The sequence below is a fragment of the Ilyonectria robusta genome, assembly GCF_021365365.1.
Source record: "Ilyonectria robusta strain PMI_751 chromosome Unknown BGZ61scaffold_2, whole genome shotgun sequence".
NCBI classification, from domain to species: domain Eukaryota; kingdom Fungi; phylum Ascomycota; class Sordariomycetes; order Hypocreales; family Nectriaceae; genus Ilyonectria; species Ilyonectria robusta.
In genome coordinates, this window is record NW_025764436.1 from 1,543,905 (window position 1) to 1,562,671 (window position 18,767).

Here is an 18,767-nt window from a genome sequence, read left to right on the forward strand (position 1 = left end):
GAGACCAGAATGATCGGTACCAGTGATGTTTGTAACCTCCCAACGTGGTCTGGGGTGCAATCCGTACCGTGGTAGTCCGATTGTCAACGGATACTGCACCCATTGGCCGGCCTTGGATGTGATGTGATAACAAATCCGGTTCCGAAGCCCGCCAGGGTCTGCGTGCCTCCCCAAAGCCGAGTTCAAAGGCGCATCTGACCATTTCATGCCCTGGGTTATGGTCGGCGTTAATGTCTAAAACAAGGGCTGGCTGACCGCGGAGTTTGATAGACCCGGGCCTTGCGGGGTGAGATTACCAATGCTGTCAGGGAACTATTGTCAATCAAGATGCGTCCCTACCTTATGATCCCCCCTTTTGCGTGTCCAGCCATGATATGAGACGATCGCTAAGGCTCCTGGTTTTGGGGGGTTGGTGAAGTATTCTCGACCTTGGAAGTTGGTTGCCCAGGGCAGACGCTGCTCCACTGCTGACCCCCTCGCTTCGAAAGGTTGTTGCTGTTTTCGTCGTCTGGGTGCCATGCCAAGATTGCCTCATCGGATTATGGCGTTTAGGTCGGCAAAAATTGTAGGCGAGCTGAGTGACTGGCTGCACAGCGTGCTTCGCGAGGTGAGCCACACCTCTACGCCATCTCGTTGTATCTACGGATCATGAACACCGCAATCGTGATCATGCAGGAAACAGAGACACCATGACGTTTCCTCACTGTTGAAGTATGCCTACCAATTAGACAAAGCCTATGACAGTGGAGGAGCCTTGCGCCGCGGGCTGTATTGTTTGACTTTCTGGTTGTCCCTTGCGCGCGGGGATAAGGCCCAAAGCGCATGTCCGGTCATCCCACTGTAAGCGGCGCAGGTCTTGGAGGGGAAGCCTGTCGAGCTGGAAATGTCAAGCAGCGGATGTAGATACGCGGTGCGGATTCTCGCCTAGTCTGCCAAAGTTACGACAGAAATAGTAAACCGACAAGCCAATAGGGGGTGACGTAGGGCCTTTGAGGGTTGCAGGCGCGTCTAAAATCGCATGTTGGCACCTCTTGTGCTACGTCGCAAAAGGCAAGGAACAAGCCTTGACGCGCGACCACCCTTGGACCGCTTGTACATCCCGCTAACCACAACCCAGCGCCATCCACGTCGATTCGGGCTGAATGATGCTTGAAGTGCGTAACGCAGTGGCGCTCAGGCTGCTGCCGGTGAATCCTTCAGGAATGCAGACCTCGAAGCGTTATCCTGACGCGAATGGCACAGAAAAACCGAACCCATTGGTCACCGGCGAGATGGGCTCGAGTGTGCCAGGGTTGAGCACTCAGCTCTGTCCTCACCAACGGGTCCGGGGGGCTTGATGAGCTCGGATTGGTGGTCGGCCAGAGACCTGCAATGCCCCTGCTATCACCGATCAGCCCAAGGTCCGGGACCAGATGTGACAGGTCATTGTGTGTTTTGATGGCGCAAACGCAAGGAGGAGGCCACTTTTGTCAATTCGAGAGCCACGACGAGCATGTCCCAACCACAACCATGCCAAGCCGACCGTGCCGCTTGAAAGATTGTGAGCGTCGTCGCGGGGCGCGGGGGATCCGAGCGGAGGTGGATGGAAAGTTTCTCGTTGGAACTGGGGTTGACCGGTACTGGGTTATGTCTTGATGCGCTCCTACTCCGTAGATTGCTGGGGGATCGACGGCACGGAGCAGGCGCGCAGGGTTGCGCATCCCAGACCTGGAAACATCATGTCCAGGCTGTCGGAGGCGTGGTGCAGGTGGAATTGAGTCGAGGTTTGACTCCCGGCGAGGTCGCTCTTGAGTGTGAGACCGGTGTGCTGGGCTCACCGAAAACGGCAATCGGGGGGTGTTCGCGCGTTGCAGGACCCCGGACGAAAAACAAGGCTGCAGAGAGGCGAGATTGGTCCGATCAAGTGCCTGGATTCGTTGACGTGGCGTGCGGCCCCTTCTGGGAGAGCGCGCGCGACAAGACCCGATGATCTGGATCAGCCCTTGTCTCAAAAGATGCCAGATCAAGATGCAGGAAAGGCAAAAACCGCAAAGGCGCAAAGGCGGCCAAGGCCGCGAATATCTAAACTCAAAGGCCCCGAGGGCTAGCCGTCCCCCTCGCATCTCAGCAATTCGGGCCGTGCTCACCCAGCTGGTCTCCTTTTGTCATCGTGGTGGCGGACGTCATTGTGATGAGGTGACAGGTCATGGTGGCTGCGGAATCGAGCTGCGGCGGTGCCTCACGGAGAAAAGGTGTATGGGCAACGTTTGGCGGAAGAGGTCCGGGCCCCTTAGACTCGAAACTGGGCAGACATGAGCGTCAGAGTGTGCGTTGCGTTGCGTTGGTTTGCGTGAGCGTGAGCTTGAGTGTGTGCATCGGGGGGATTGAATAAGAAAGTTGCCTCGGCCGCGTCTCTTGCCTCGAATGATCCAATTCGTCCGGATCTGCCAGGCGCGATTCCCCGTGATGGAAAATTGCTGCGAATCACGGGATCCTACCCGCCCCTGCAAGAATGAGCTCAGCTCCAGAGTACGTGCGATGTACGTCCGTAGTACAGCCAGCGCTCGTCCAGCTCCAGATTGCCTCCAACACCAGAGTACCAGCTCGTGACAAGGTGGGAATACATCACGTCGCTAGCTCAACGCCCCCCCTTCGCCCATCCTTGTTCGCCTTCCGCCACCCTCCCTCCACTCTCCCAGGCTTCTCCACCCTCATCCACCCTCATCCACCCTCATCCACCCCTGCCCCTTTTTCGAAACCTTCGAGAATCCAAGAATAACTGGGGCGACCGGCGGTCAGTCTGACAACCCTTGCCTGGCCCGCCAACTCATTACAGCACTTCTCCAGAGAAATACGCCCGCTCGCGGGGCTGCTCAGCTCGCTGACGAGCCCGTTCCAGGCGCCATCCCCAGCCCACGACTCGCCCCGACAGCCTGGGAGTCCGGTCTGGGGCCCGCGGCTCTAGGGAACCAGGGAATTAGGGAACTAGGGGATTAGGGAACTAGGGAACCCACGACGCTCGGTATTATTGCCTACGGAGTGCGTACGGAGGAGAAATGGTGGACGGCATACGCCGAACGCTTGCGGGGCTATGGCAATCAACACGAGATGATGGATGGGTCCTCTCATTTTGCTATTCTCGACAACTCGTCTCGCCGACGTGGACATTTGATGCGGTCGCGCGCGCATGTTAAACGATCGACGCTGTCATGGATATGCATGCGACCGAGCGAGAGGCCAGTCGGTGTGCGGATTTCGGTGGACAGAGAGAGACTCGGTGGCGAGAGTCTCTGAGGCGAGACACTACGAGGCGCATAGGCAACCAGCCGCTTCACCGTCGGCTTTGAATGAGCTGAGAGAGACCTGCTGCCGTCCCAACCCCATGTCGCTGTCGCCAACCGAAGCACAGGTCCTCCCTGGACCATTCGCGCGTATACGAATAGCATCCGGTGAGAAGGCACTATGTACGTGCTTTTCTGAAACGCCAAACTTATTTTTTCTTAGTTGACCATTCGGATTGCACTCTCCTGGTATCCGGGCTCGTCTTTCTTTTTCTGACGATCTTCCCTGCAGCCCTTGTTTTCTTTTTGACAGGCGGAGGCCCGGTAGTCCATCCGTCATTCCACATCCGCAGCCCGTACTGACGGGACGCATAAGATCAACCCAGTCCACCGGGACGCTCGCCCGCCGCCCCTTTTCCCCTGGCCCCATCCCCGACGCGACCGCTCGCCCACTCGGCTCTTCCCCTCCAGTGGGGCGCCATGCGACGGGTTCCCAGACAGGTAGCCTCCTCGTAGCACAAGACCTAAAAGGTACCGGCACACACTACAGCACTCGCTAGGGCCGGAAACCAGGGAGAGGGGATCCGGAGCCCTCGCAGGGATTGAAGGTGAAGTCCGCGGCCGGCCATTGGACGGACCCAAGCGCCCGCTCGCTGCGATGACGACAATGGGTTTTTGCAGGGCGTGTTCGTCACGGCTTACGCGACAGCTGGGCTCTGGGCGCCGTGGCCAGCTGGCGGTGAGCTCGCTGACCTGTGGCCCTTTTGGGGCGCGTCGGCGTTGAGGCGGCAGCATCGCATAATGCAGCACAGTTGACGTCTTGGGCTTCACCGATGGGACTGACGCTGCACATTGGGCTGGCTAGGGAGATCTGGCGCCGCTTCGGCATGCGCCTCAGTGCGTCCACGTCGTCGGGACTCAGGCGAGTCTGGACAAAGTACCCGCTGCACGACATGCGTACATGTATATCTATATATATGGATGCGAGGGTGTGCGCACAAGCTACTACATAGTGCGTACGGATGGAACACTTCACCACCGGCGATATGCATCCACGGCCATACGTAGTACATGACAGCCCGCGGCAACTTACAAAAAGGGCAGGGCTCTGGATTTGACTGATGTTCTGGGAAGCCTGTTCTGTGTGCTGTGTGCGTGGAGCCCTCGGATGCACTGGAAGGGGATCATATAGCGAGGGTCTAATCCGCGCGGTCTGGGACAATGTTGCGCTGCACCTCGTCTGCACCTCGTACGCGCCTCATCCCGGATTTCTATCCCCTGGACCGGCATTGCCAATATTCGTCATGTACCGAGAACGTTCGTGCGGTCCGGAGACAACTCGCAGCAAGGGGTGACAGCTGTTGGGCGACAGCCCCGTCTTTGGGGTTTGTTGGAAATAAAGCGGCTAATTACCAGCAAGGCCAGCACGGCCAGCGCGACAAACTCCAACAAAGGCTCAGAACCTGGGCCTCGCACTTTAGTCTGCATCTGTGGAGTCGGCAACCCATCCGGCACTCTGTCGTTGGGGGCTGACGGCCCAGCGGGTTGGGTGCGGGTGGACCTCTCCCAGGATCACCAGGATCACTAGCAGCGAGTCAGGGAAGCCCCGGAGACCCGCGTGGGCCTATTCGTGATGCCCAATTTCCCGGTTTGGGGCCCTGGCTTGAAACCACCACCGCCAGAAACCCCCCATCACCGCCAGTCTCAGCTCCGGGCTCAGTGGGCTGCGCGCCAGATGGTGGCTGGCACCACCGGCTCCACGTGCCTGGGGCCAGGCGAAAGGGTCCGGCATGGCATGGCAGGCATGGCGGTGACAATGTCTCGGGTTCCTGGTGACGAGGGCGTTTTCGCTTTGCCCTCCCCTGTTCCCTCACACCCTTCAATCGTCAAACCCCCTCCGTGGATCCTCTCGTCATTGGGCAGGACCATCTCCTCGCTTGCTTCTGCCCTTGCCCTGCTCACCTCCAAGAACCTCGCCCCGCGATGGAGCCGGTCTTGCTAACCCGGGTATGTGGCTCCTTGCTGACCGAGCCTGGTAATCCGCGGGGACTCCATCTTCTAGAGGTCCGCTACCTGGGAAGAAGCCCTTTGGCTCTCTCTAGGGCTAGGTAAGCCGCAGCAGCACACATCCATCCTCACCGTTTCTTCAATGTGGTGCTTTACGTACGTGTATGTGCGTGGATGTACGTGTAATGAGAGAATCGTCACTGGTGGGTTGACCGCATAGCTGAGCCTACATTTGTATTATTGTCTGGTATGACAACTTGAATCCAAAAGACGATGGGGTTTGCCTGCCGGTGAGTCTGGATGGAGTCACTGTCAAAGAACCCAGGCTCTCATCATCATATGGGTGTCAGTGGCCCCGCCAGGCTCCGTGTGTGTGTAAGTAGTCATTGCTCATGAAACCCATTCCGAGAACAGGTTGATACGGGAAATTCACAGGGCAATCCAACGCTTTGGGTCAAATCTTGGCCGCCATCCCCAAGATGGGAATCTCGGCCCAGATGGGTACGTTTCGGCCGACTGGTGCGTGAGAGGTTGCATCTGGCCCGAGATCAACCCGTCCCCATTCGACGTGCACCGCATTACGCAGCGTAGCACGTCAAGACAAGTCCAGTAGCCCCGCTGGCCCGTTTCTTGCATCGTTGTAGGTCTCGTGCCCCAAGTCTCCGAGGAGCACTAGGAGTGCGTTGAGACGGCCTACGGAACCCGAGCGTGCGTCGTGGAACATGCCAGCGATACGATGGGGCTGTGGTGCTACGGCGGTGTTGGCAATTCCATCACCAGTGGAATCCCGAATGACTCCTCGTTGCATTGTGATTATCTGCTGGCCCTGCACATCGTAATCTCCTGTGACGGGAAAATGGGCGTGTGCTCTAGGCAGGCAGAGAGGGAGGGAGGGCATTGCCATTGCTGGCTGCAGGGCGCCAGTGGTTCGCAGGAGGAGGGCCGAGTTTGAGTCGCGTGGGTGAATAGAATCAATGACAAAGAGAGAACCACACCAGATACGAATACAGATGCAGGCTCCGGCGTCGGGAGGCACGGTATCCAACCGTTCGTTGGGCGCAGGGCAGGAAACAGAGAGACGACGAGGAAACTACTGCACTCGCCTATAGGATGTCTGGGGGGACCGATAACTTGATCCCGCATCCCACATCCCGCATTCCCGCATCCCTACCTTACCTTACTATGTACCTAGGTGTAGGCGGAGGGCTCTGCTCAGACCGACGTCACCGTACGTTGCACCGCCCAGGCAAACTGGACGAGCAGAGCCACGCCATGCGCCCTGGTCGTCGGAGGCATGTCAGGATCGATGTTTCGACTCGAGGCTCCCACTGCGAGCGAGCTGCGTTTGGTGGTCAACGTGTAAGAGGAGGGCGGCCCATCCGGAACCGTCCCCCTCCTGTTGGTCCATGACTGCGTTGAGGTGACCCAGGGGCCGTTTCCGTGTGACCACGAGCTGCCGCCGGAACCGTTATTCTGTATTCACCGCCTCCTCGCGTGTTCGCCAGCAGCGATTTTTGTCAGCGGAAGGGGCAGGCAGAGTCCGCCTCATTGTCAACAAACAACGTTTGTCCTGGTCGCCTTGTCGTTGCCTTGTGATGATATGGCATGGTATGGCAGGCATGGGAGGTAGGAGGAGTGAGTGCTGGCAACCCTACTACGTAAGTTAGGTAGTAGGTTCACTGTGCACTCACACGCTCGCACACTCAATACAGACACACAGGTGCATACACACATACACACAGTAGACGCACGCGCACACCCCTCCTTTCGTCCAGTCCAGCCAAGGGGCGGGCGAACGACGCTCCCCGCGACCAGTGACGAGGGTTGGTGGGTTCTCTCTCTCTCTTTTTTTTTTCTTCCCTTCCCTTCCTCTCCCCCCCCTCTCTCGTCCGCCGGGTCCAACGTTGCCAGCAGCACGAGCTTGTTTCGTGAGCCACGCGACGGGAATGCCGGGGTAGACAGTTAGCGCCCTGTCGGCTCCAGATGGCGCACCCAATAATTAAGCTCGAGCCTGGCCGTCAGTCCATGGCGTTTTGCTGGTGTTGCTGGCGTCGCTGGCGTCGCTCGGCACACCTCCCCGTCCGCCGTCCGCCTCGTCGAACCGGCCAGAGCACGCCCCCTGGCTCGCCTCTCGCGCCCCCCCATCTCCCATCTCCCCATGCAAGTCTCAAGGCGCCCTCACCCTTGCTTCCTTGCTGGGTACATGCGAGGTACTTGGGAGTCAGAGAGCCGGAGCCCCATTCCCATGCCACACGGACACGGACACCCTTGGACCGCCGGCCGTGGATCCAAGGTGTCTTAGGGCCCCAAAGCGAGAGAGACACGACCCGGAGACCCAGAAGGACCCAGCGACCCAGTCAACCCAGTCAACCCAGTCGACCCGACCGATGGTCCTGGTGCAAGCCTGCAAGCCTGCAAGCCTGCGCGCTGCAAGGCCAGTCCGCCCTGTCAACCGGGGTCCAGCCTGCTGTCTCTCTCTCTGGCTGACCTGGTCTCTCTGGTCTGTTCCGCCGCTCTTCCAGACGCCCCCCACCGCCCAGTGTCATGCTGGCTGCCCCGAGAGTTGGAGCCGTTCGCCGCTCGCCGCATTGCCTTTTGTTGGACAGGAGATTTGCCCTCTTGTCCTCATGTCACCGCCCGTTCCAATCTTGGGTCTAATTTGCTCCGAGATGGCCAAAGCCCACCTGTACCCCAGCCCGAGGGGTGGCGCTACGCACTCCTTACACACTCCTTACACACTCCTTGCACACTCCCACTCCGGCCCTCTCTCTTATAAGTGTATCCACTCCCCGTCGTGAATCTTCTCTTTCCCTTCTGTGATCCTTCTACTCCCATTAGTGTCTTGTCTTCCTCCGCCACTTGTGCCTATATGCCCCTTCTTTACTTCGTTGTTGGCACCATTTTGATTTTACCTGGCACATTACCTCAACTTACCACCACCCAACCTACACCGCGCCCACCACCTCCGCGGGCATCATCTTTACGACAGAGCCCGTTTCTATATCCAACCGCACCTCGGACCGATTCGAATTCCTTGGGAATTGACTGTACTACACGAGACTGTCTTTGAACCGCAGCAGTTCCACCACCTGGCCTTGACACACGGGCCATTATCAGACGACCAGAGTTGTGCTAGGCCAAGTCAAGCAGCAGCAAACATGGGGAGGAGTCGTCGCCTTGGAGCGGCCAACCGCAGCGATGGTGGCCGAAGTGCTCCCCCGTTCCCGGCCAAGCAAATGTTTGTCCTCGGTATGATATCACCCTCCCGCTCTCACGGGGACTCCACGACTGACTGGTGTAGCCTGCTGCCGGATATGCGAACCGATTGCATTCATGTCGATTTTCCCCTACATCTACTACATGATTGAGGATTTCAACATTACCGACGACACCAACAAGATCGCCGTCTACGCTGGCATGGTCACCTCAGCTTTCACTCTGGCCGAGTTCTCGACTGGAGTCCTTTGGGGACGACTGAGTGACAAGATTGGACGGAAACCTGTACTTCTGAGCGGCTTGATCGGCACTGCCCTGAGCGTCCTTGCTTTCGGGTTCGCCCCCAATCTGCCTGTGGCTCTCTTTGCTCGTGCGCTGGGAGGCCTTCTCAATGGGTATGGCGCCTTGTTTGAGCAGGTTCCTTGAACTCGAGACTGACCAGGGTCTAGAAACATCGGAGTGCTGCAAACGACCGTGGCTGAACTTGTAACTGTCAAGGAACAACAACGTGGGTTTTGCTCTAGAACGATGGAGGAAATGCAATACTGACTGTGAACAGCTCGCGCTTATACTATCATGCCAATGGTGTGGTGTATTGGGTAAGTTCTGGAAATGCAATTGGCATTGCATTGGTGCTGATCGAATTGCGCAGATCCATCATTGGTCCCATGATCGGAGGAGCTCTGGCGAGACCCTGCATCAGCTACCCCGAGATCTTCGCCCGTGGCACCATCTGGGACAAATACCCCTACCTCCTCCCTAACCTTTTCAGCGCCGCTACTGTTTTCGTTGGAGTCATCATTGGTCTTCTCTTCCTCGATGAGACCCACGCAGACAAGAAGTCGCAGCGAGACCGTGGCCGCGAGATGGGCAACTACCTCGCCCAACTGTTCGGTGGAGTTACCAAGTGCAACGGACGAAAGCGAGGCCCTGAAAAGCAGGCCCTTTTGGATGGCGAGCCGCGGATTGGATACATGAGCAACGCACCATCGCGTGTGTCTTCGACGAACTCGGATGACGACGAGGCGCTCCCCGCCTACCAGAGCCAGGAAAACTCACCCCGGCTATCTCCCCAAGCCGACACTAGGTCTCTCGAAAGTGCCCCGCTCGAGCCGGCCTCGCCGATTGTCGAGCAGGAACGGAAACAAAGGATTTTTACCAAGCCGGTCATCATGAACATCATGTCATACGGCATCTTGGCTTTGTAAGTGAGCCCCGGTTCCATTGGCTCTTGGCGCCCTGCTAATGCGTGCTTTTAGCCACACCATGACTTTTGATCAGCTGTTTCCCGTCTTCCTCAGCACCTCGCGACCCGAGCACCCGATCCTGGAGCTGCCTTTCAGGTTCACTGACGGATTCGGCCTGGAGACGAAGACGATCGGCGTCATCATGTCGGTGCAGGGCGTCTACTCTCTGCTTTCCAACTACCTGATCGTCCCGCCGGTTACCCGACGACTGGGTTCGCTTCGATTGTTCCGAATGCTCGCCTTTTCGTACTTTGCGCTGTACCTCGTCACCCCTTACCTGGTGTTGCTTCCCGAGACTATGAGAATGCCAGCCATCTACCTGCTTGTCATTTGGAAGTGCACATTCTCGACCATGGCCTACCCCAGCAATGCGATCCTGCTAGCGAACTCGGCTCCTTCGAAGCAAGTCCTGGGAACGATCAATGGCATTGCGGCGTCAACTGCGAGCTTGTGCCGTGCACTGGGACCGACACTGTCCGGACTCCTGTACTCCCTGGGTCTGCAGACTGGATATTCTGGGCTGGCTTGGTGGTTCAGCGGGCTTATTACTATCGCGGGCGCTTATCTGAGCTCTCAAATCACCGAGGGTGGAGGCTACCACGACGTGGTGGTGCCAGAGGAGGAGGACCCGCTCCTGGACGAGGGTCTTTTCACGGACTACGACGGCGATGACGACAGGGTCTAAAGGAGCAAACCGGGTGTATCGCATTTTTCCGGCGTTTGAGCATTTCGACTTGCGACGGGATGAGACGACAAATTCAATTATACGCGACATTTCTTTTTGGGATGGGGCGGGAAAGAGAGAGGACCGCTCTCGTCGATAATACCCCCTTAAAATGACAGCGACGAGGCATTGGGACCGGCGTTTACCTAGAGACGGGGTTTTGTTTGGGAAAAATTTTTGTAATAGACTTTTGGTTTCTTGGGCTACGACGATGGGGTGGAAACAGGAAGCAAGCTCGCGACTCCAACAGCCAACGAGGTTGAGCGGGTGGGGATGGAGCAGTTGGATGCCAGCTACATGGCGGAAAAGCAATACCGCAAACATGGCCGGGGCTTGGCATGACGGGACCAGCACCAGAGCAGGGAGAGAGGCGAAGACGAGATGGAGTTGGCGTTGTGGAATGGGCGACAACGTCCGGCCCACGGGTCTTCGGATTCATTTTTGCTTTTTTTTGTTTATTGCGAAGAAGAACAGGGACAGGAATGGAAACAAGGAAGAAGTTGGATGAACAAACAGAATACGAAGGAGTCTGGCTACCTCGCGGGACCGAGACTGGCGGTGTAAAGGAACGGGATGAAATGTGTGAGCGAGGCGGGAAGGGATAGGATACCTACCTAATTGGCAGCAATTGACATCCGTAATTCTTTACAAGTCTAGTACGTACATAATGCTTAGCTGGGGGTGTGAGTTGTGGGACTCGATGAGTGGCTTGGGGAGTGGCAATGAGACAATAATATCAGACGCGGAAACGCGGAGACTGAGTCCGTCGGGTCCGGGTCCGAATGGATAGTATGGAGCACCGACCAGAGCCAGCAGGCATGAGAAGCCCAAAGACTTTAGACTGCTTTGGATGGTCTAGTATTAGTGTCCGACAGAAATGGCGGCGGCTTGGAGACCCGGACGCCAAAGGCCCACGACAACTAGACTTAGGCGGACTATACATCTTGATGAGGAGACTCCCACCCCCGGGCCGCCCGAGAGGTGCTGAGCACGGGTGTAGAGGTCGAGAATGCCTCAAAGTCCGGGCCCCGGCCCCGGCCTCGTCGAGGGCGGCCAAGGACAAGGACGGGCGGGTCAAGTCCAAGCGTACATGGTGCAGCGAGGCACGGCAAAGGTGGCTGCGTCGGTAAAGGGAAAAGCGAGATGCAGGTGAAAGAAAAAAACTTCGTTTCGTTCTAGAGTAAAAAAGAGGAGCAAACAAGTCCGTGTACGAATACTGCCATGTATGTCTGCATAGTGAAAACCCCATGATCCCTGGGAGTGGTGCCGAATCGGCTCTTGAGGCTGGGCCGGGATGCACGATCCGGGCCACTGTGGTGTCGCTGCCGCGGCGTGGTGCTGCTTTGGGGATCCATCTTGGCGACTGGCTCTAATAAGTTAGGTCTTGGACTGCGAGACTGACTGGGGACCGACTCTTTAAGAATGGGGACCGCCTTACTACGTAGTAGACCTTAGACTGGGGACTCATCAGACAAGGGACGCTCAGACAGAATGCAGAGATGCGGAGATGCAGCGATGCAGCGATGCAGCTTTGGGGGTGTGGGTTTGTGGGTTAGGTAGGGGGGGTCAGCACCCTGGCTGCGTCGGAGGCTCGTCTGGACACCTCAAAGTTTTTGGGCATTTTTTTTTTATTCAGATGCCAGGACCCTGCTTTTTTCCTTCTCGTTTTTCTCAATTGAGACGATGGCTGGACTGGGGACTTGCCTAGAGCGTACTATCTGACATGGACTAACGCACGGGTTATTTTCTTCTTCGGCTTTTCTTTGTTGAACGAGAGAAGAGAGATGAGAGGAGAGAGGAGATGAGAACTTGGACGAGGCGTCCGGGCCCAATCAGCCTAGTAGACGTGGCGGACGGCCTGGCTCACCGTTAAACGAGGTTGTCTGTTGTCACGGATGAGGAAAAAAACAAGGGACCACGACAGCGCACTTTGTCTTCCGTCGTTGAGTCATCTGCTGGCATCGATCCTTCAGCATCAGCGATCGATCGCGTCAGTCACTTGACCGTCCCCGTCTGCCTGTTCCCATACGAATACGCCGCCGGCATGTCTGGTCGGGAGTCGTCGACGAGTTTCCAGGTTCCAGGGGGTGTGTGGTGTGCGTCTCGGGGGGACGGGCCCCGCTTCGCTGTGCTTTTGTTGCGCTGCTGCTGTGTTATTGCCGTCAGGTCGTCCCTTCGTAGTACAGCCACTATTAGTTGCTTCGAAGTGCTGTGTAGCTAGCTACCTGAAGGTGTGTAAGGCGCGCGTGCAGCCGGCCGTGACCAGACAAGCAGAAGTTGAAACGGCTTCTGACGTTGGAGAGTGGGGGGGCTAAGAGATGCCTATTTCAGGCAGGGCGCGCGAGGACATGCGTGAATAAGACGGATGCCAAGGTTGCGAGGTAATGGAGATCGAGGCTGAGAGAGGGCTGTACAGTACCTGTACGATCCTGTACAATACCCGCGCTGGCGTCTTCTTGGGCTGACATCCTCTTGGACTGGAGGGGGGCGGTTTTCTTCGGCCGATCCCTCCGCCGATTGCCAGTCAATTTGACGCCATAGCTGTTGGTCATGGCTGTAGAATTCCCCTTTGGGGATTGGCACGGGGTAACGGGCTTACAAGCGGAGAGCACTTGATGGATGAAAGGAGGCTTGCTTTTTCTTCTTGATTTGCTTGCTGCGGCGGCCAAGGTGGGGGGGCAAGCGGCAGCATCAGCATCAAGGCTCTCGAAATGCAGACACCGGATTGGAAGGGCAAAGGACAACTGACAGGGCCCCCAACCAGAGGCAAGGTATCACTGTAGATTAAAGATGGGGGCCGCGTTGCTGATGCTGCTGTCGCTGCCGGTTCGGAGAAATTTCCTGTACAAGTAGAACAAAGGACGACGGTGACGACGATGACATTAGAGCCAAGTCAACAAGCGTCTAGATAAACTTGGAAATAGGAGCAGCGCTTAGCGTAATTTGAAGAGTGATTGTGTTGCTTATTAATGGTTTGCTAGCTTTGCCGGCGGCCAAATCGACGGCGGATAGATTCACGAACACGTCCGGACTATCAGATCATATCGCGGAATTGGGGGGATGAACGGCGCCGGTTTGCTGCTTATCAATTGTGCCAATTAGTTCACGGCGCACAGCCATCACATCTATCACCACCCACTACCTTATCCACCCGCTTATCCACTATCCGCCCGCGCTCTAGCAAATCAGTCCAGCAATCGGTTGCTCGATACAATTGACAATTGACAGCAGCCATCAGATTCCCTGTCCCAGAAAGACGCTACCCACCCACACCAGACAACAAGCAGTGCACACTCCGTAGATGATCGCACTTTCCATATCGCGCCCGCATGTGCTTTTGCTGTACGTAGAAGGTCGCCCTCCAGCCTCCTCATCCTGCTTTCCCACCTGCCCCCCCAAAACCCGGATCTGGCTGGATCTGGGCAACCGGGTGCACGCTGTCCGCTCCCCCCAAATCTTTTTGGGCTTCGACCCCGGTTGGCTCGCACTGACTGATCAACAAATCTTGGCCTTGCGTACGGAGTACCTATGAAGAAAGCCGGGCCTCGTTTCTATCTCCCGCCCTGCCTTGCCTTACCTTGCCTCGTCTCGCCTCCTCCTCGTCGCTTCCCCCCCTCCCCATCTTTCCCCCAGGCTCCCGGGATCAAGTCACTTTGCCTTGCCCAATCCTTGCCCACGGTGCCACTGTTACACCGGCTACTGCGTCCGCGACTGCGACTACCGGTTGCGACTGTGCCCAATTTTCCGGGTCATGAGAACGTGACTGGTGCAGTTCAACTCCCCGTCGTCCCAAAATCTTCACCTCCGTTGCCCGTTGCCCGTTGCCCGTCGTCGTTCCGTCGTCCGTACTGTCCCGTTCTCCCCATCGCCGCCCATTGCAATTGGCTTCCGCCGCCACCGCCGCCGCAAGCTGACCCCCCCGGCCGCGTTTAATCGGTCGAGGCATTGATCAATCGCCCTCCGGCCTTGAGCCGGCTGCAACTGCTTCCTGTGGCTTCCTGCCGCTGCCGCAATTGCTCCCTGCTGCAACGTGCTGTCGCCCGCCGCCACCGCCGCTGCCGCTCGTTGTCTTGGGGCATGGGGGCGCGTCAACCGAGATCCACGATAGGATTCCCCCCGCAGCGAGCCATAGACACGAGGCATTGAACTTTTGACCTGTGAGTGTGAATCTCGCCGATTGCTTCTTTGGTTACAGAGTACCTACTTGACTGCTTAACCGCTTAACTGCTTTCTGCTTGTTCCCAATCCCGTTTCCATCCCAGCCACCCTCTCACTCCCACATCCACGCCCATCCACTCCCATCCGCCCAATCCTATCCAATCCAATTCGAATCCCGTTCCGCCCGCCGTCGCTGCCTCACCTCACCTCGGCTTCCGACGCCCTGCTCCCCTACCTACATTCTCTTAGCCCGGCGCTCACCTCTCTTCCGCCTTGCAACAGTCCAGCCCCCGACTCACCGACCCCGTGTCCGTCCGCCCGTCCGCCCGTCCAGCCATCGGATCCGACCGCCATCTACCACTCCTCAACCCGCCCGTGTCACTCCCCGCCGTTACCAGTACCGCGCCGTCGCCAGTCCGTCCTCCGTCCTCCGTCGCCCCGGCGGGCCGTCACCATGCCTGCGCGTGGCCCTCCGTCCCCGGCCACGCAACCCGCCAAGCGACAGAGACAGTCCTCCTTTGACGATGGCTCACCGCGCAACGGCCAGACGAGTCCCAACGACCAGCATCCCGACGGCGCCTCCTCCACAGCTGCGTCGATAGCTGCTTCCAAGGCGGGGCAGAGTAGCAATTTTCGCAACGTCAGCGCCTGCAATCGCTGCCGCCTGCGCAAGAACCGATGCGACCAGAAGCTTCCCAGCTGCGCCAGTTGCGCCAAGGCCGGCGTCGCCTGTGTTGGCTATGACCCTATCACTAAAAAAGAAATCCCACGCAGGTATGAGCAAGAGACGCGCCGTCGCGCCGAGCACTGCGCCAGATGTTCGGGTGGTGCATCGGCGGCGATCCGTCGTGAGTCGTCTATGCGGGTGCTGATCTGAGGCGCAGTTATGTCTTCTATCTCGAAACCCGAGTTGAGCAGCTCGAGAACCTGCTATCCTCCAACAACATCCCTTTCCCACCCGCCGAGAATCTCGAAATATGCTCTCGCCCAGGAACCGACACCGCTAGTATAAACTCCACCGCTGACACGGGTTACTCGGGCCAGTCTGAGGTTGGCGATCGGGGTATGATGAGGCCCCAGAGCCAGGCGGTCGAATCGCTCAAACCAAAGAAACCAGGCCAGGGCCCCGGCTTCCTCAATATTGTCAGCCCTTCGAAGCCGCGATCGCTGGCATCAGCCTCTGGCGTGTCCTTTGCTCGAGTTGTCTTCGCTGCTGTACAGTACTCCGTCTCGGGTCAGACGGGTGCGACTGATCGTCCAGGCTCACGCCAACCCGCCGGAAATGGAACGTCCCTTCGCGATTCCTTCTTTGGCCTCCATACGCGCCCGACCATTAAGCCGGCGACCTTCCCGGACAAGGAGGTTGGCTTAAGGTTGGTGAGGCTCTATTTTGAGCATTCCAACCCCCAGATCCCGATTCTGCACCGAGGCGAGTTTATGCAGACTTTTGAGCGGGTCTATGCAACCCAAGATCCGGCCCGAGGGTCGCGGGAGCTCTATTTGCTCAATATGGTCTTCGCTATCGGTTGCGGTGTTATTGTTGGCGAGCCGGTCAAGACGGAATCTTCGGGTGATTCGTCGTCTATGAGCATCGATCAAGTGCGAAACCACAGTGCCCCAGAGGAGTATCATGCAAGCGCCATTGTTCACCTGGAGTCGTGTTTGAGCAACAGCGGTGGAGGACTAGAGGTGTTGCAAGCGGTTCTCTTGCTTGCCAACTTCGCCTTGCTTCGCCCTGTGCCGCCTGGTCTATGGTAAGTCTTGATGGACCATGTTTTGAGATGAGCTTACTGACTGACCCGAACCAGGTACATCATTGGAGTTGCTGTGCGTTTAGCGGTCGACCTGGGATTGCATTATGAGGACGAGAGAGACATGGACAGTGCGATACCCGATGCTTCCGAAGCTGATGGGCCCGAAGCAGCTGGATCGCGAGAGAACGGTATGCATAGTCGCGGACGACGGTTGTGGATTCGCGACATGAGACGACGCCTCTGGTGGTGCACGTACTCGTTAGATCGCTTGGTGAGCACATGTGTTGGCCGGCCGTTCGGTATTAGCGATCAGGTCATCACAACCGAGTTCCCCTCGTCGTTGGACGACGAGTACATCACGCCGACGGGGTTCCTGGATCCACCTACGGACCAGGTTCAGCCAAGCTACAAGCATGTCGCGCACCATTACTTCCGCCTGCGGCTGCTGCAGTCGGAAATCCTTCAGGTGTTGCAGTACAACCAGACGCAGATTGTCAAGGCCGGGATACAGAGCAAGGGCACGCACATCCATCTTCCCTCCCCGTTTCTTGTCCAGTTCGATTCCTTCAGGTCTTGGCGCATCGACATTGATAGGCGCCTGTACCAATGGAAGACATCTGCGCCGACGAGGCTGGAGACTGGTGTCATGTTTTCGACCGAGTTCCTGGAGCTCAACTATTGGCAGGCCATCATCATGCTATACCGCCAAAGCCTCAGCGTGCCTGCCATGTTCGAAGGGGAATACAACACTTCGACCGAAGTCAACAGTCCGACGGCCTTCCAGGCTGAACTGCGGGAAGACGAGGACCGGATATATCTCAAGGTTGCTGAAGCCGGCCAGAAGATTCTTCGACTATACCGACAGCTTCATCTCAGCGGCCTCGTCAGCTACACCTACCTCTCTACCCACCACCTGTTCATGGCGGGCATTTCGTACCTCTATGCCATCTGGCACTCACCCATTGTGCGAAGTCGTTTGGTAAGCCCATCTTGTCGGAATGAACTACTGTATCGAGGAGAAGCTAACAAAAGTACAGACGATGGATGAGGTGGACTTTACCATCCTAGCAGCTAAATCTGTACTGAGCGACATGATGGATAAGTGTCCACCTGCGGAAACGTGCCGAGATGCCTTCGATCGAACGGCAAAGGCCACCATCAAGATGGCCAGCTCCACCGGCGGGTTTGGCGTGCCCACAAATCAGTCACGACGATCGCGTCGTGAGCAATCAGCCTGGAATACAACTCCCGACTCATCCAAGGGCTCAACGCAGACGCGTCACCGACACCACAGCTCTGATCATGCATCGTACCAGTTCGATCTGGCGCTTTCGGACTCGCTTTCATCGCCGACCCTGTCTGTTACCGGCGATGTAACCGCTCAGCCCTCACCTCCTCTTCCAAGGACCGCAGACGGATACATGATGAAGCCGAGAAGCCGCGGGGGTCCTAGTCCGTCCGATATGGGTGTCAAGCAAGATGGATCCCCTGTCGACTCCTCCGTGGTCCCGTCGCCGCCTGTGTCACGCCGGGTGACGTCGCAGCCATCGACGACCGGCAGCTCGTACGCCGGTCAGCAGCAACAACAGTTCAGCGGGCCGGGCTCGGTAGATTACCCAGACGCGCAGACAATGGAATTCCTCCAGAACCTCGGTGCCACGTCCAACGGGGAGTTCGGGAACCTCGACCAATCCCAGGTGGATCTCGGGTTCGGCATGAACTGGGAGGGGCTTCATCACGACTTCAGTGACGGGCAACAGATGAACCCCTTTGACACATTCTTCTTCGGAGGCCAGCAGGGCAGCAACGGCTCTGGGCCAAACAACGACGGAGGTATGGGCTTGTAAGCGACTTGTTATACTGTTTTTTCTGAATTTTCTGCCGGTGCTGGCGTGAAATGTACTTGACTCCTTGACCGTTGGCCCACAACTGTCAAGCGAAGCGGAAAGGTGGTTTATTCATTTGTTTCCTGGGGCCCGTCTTCAGTTTTGGTTGGATACCTGCATTGGGGCAGAGGACCGTGTCCTCCCCTCAAGATCCGAAAAAAAAAGTTGGGGTTAGAGAGAGACTGGAGGTCATTGTCGAATTTTCTCAGGTGTTGGATGCATCGTGGGTCATGGTTGACGGTAACGTGGAAGGGTTTTACTGCGAAAAAGAACATGAAAACAGCCATGTTGATTGTAGATAGCTGGCGAGGCACGGAACATTTTTCATAGATAGCTTAATGATGATGATGCCGTGTGTCTGTTGATGCTGGATGCTAAGATGGAATTCCCAAAAGCCATGCTGTTCCGTATGTATTATCCACCGTTGAGTCTCTCGTCCACTTGACATGTTCGGAAATTGGCATTCGGGTAGTTGACATTTTATCTGATTCTATTGCTTCCCCATCCATTCGTTA

The 18,767-nt window shown here is 57.2% G+C and overlaps 3 protein-coding genes across 3 annotated transcripts; 2 read left to right on the top strand and 1 right to left on the bottom strand.

Annotated features, from left to right (window-relative positions):
* Positions 1-5,677: 5,677 nt before the first annotated feature.
* Positions 5,678-6,214, bottom strand: BGZ61DRAFT_87485 (uncharacterized protein). The gene has a single exon (XM_046257172.1). The coding sequence runs from the start codon at positions 6,169-6,171 to the stop codon at positions 5,863-5,865; it is 309 nt and encodes a 102-aa protein (XP_046110671.1). The 5' UTR covers positions 6,172-6,214; the 3' UTR covers positions 5,678-5,862.
* Positions 6,215-8,425: 2,211 nt separating this feature from the next.
* BGZ61DRAFT_526899 (major facilitator superfamily domain-containing protein) lies at positions 8,426-10,415 on the top strand (the record flags this gene model as incomplete). The annotated part of the gene is made up of 6 exons (XM_046253029.1): positions 8,426-8,516; positions 8,569-8,878; positions 8,933-8,991; positions 9,043-9,082; positions 9,136-9,687; positions 9,743-10,415. 6 exons carry the CDS (start codon positions 8,426-8,428, stop codon positions 10,413-10,415), a joined length of 1,725 nt encoding a protein of 574 aa, XP_046110672.1.
* A 4,651-nt stretch (positions 10,416-15,066) lies between these two features.
* BGZ61DRAFT_339440 (fungal-specific transcription factor domain-containing protein) lies at positions 15,067-18,213 on the top strand (the record flags this gene model as incomplete). The annotated part of the gene is made up of 4 exons (XM_046239230.1): positions 15,067-15,386; positions 15,497-16,366; positions 16,421-17,345; positions 17,404-18,213. The coding sequence occupies 4 exons, from the start codon at positions 15,067-15,069 to the stop codon at positions 18,211-18,213; spliced, it is 2,925 nt and encodes a 974-aa protein (XP_046110673.1).
* Between the last annotated feature and the right edge of the window lie 554 nt (positions 18,214-18,767).

What these genes read in the sequence shown, in the direction of transcription:
- BGZ61DRAFT_87485 (XM_046257172.1), bottom strand. Translation starts at nt 6,171, where the DNA reads ATGGCAATGCCCTCCCTCCCTCTCTGCCTGCCTAGAGCACACGCCCAT.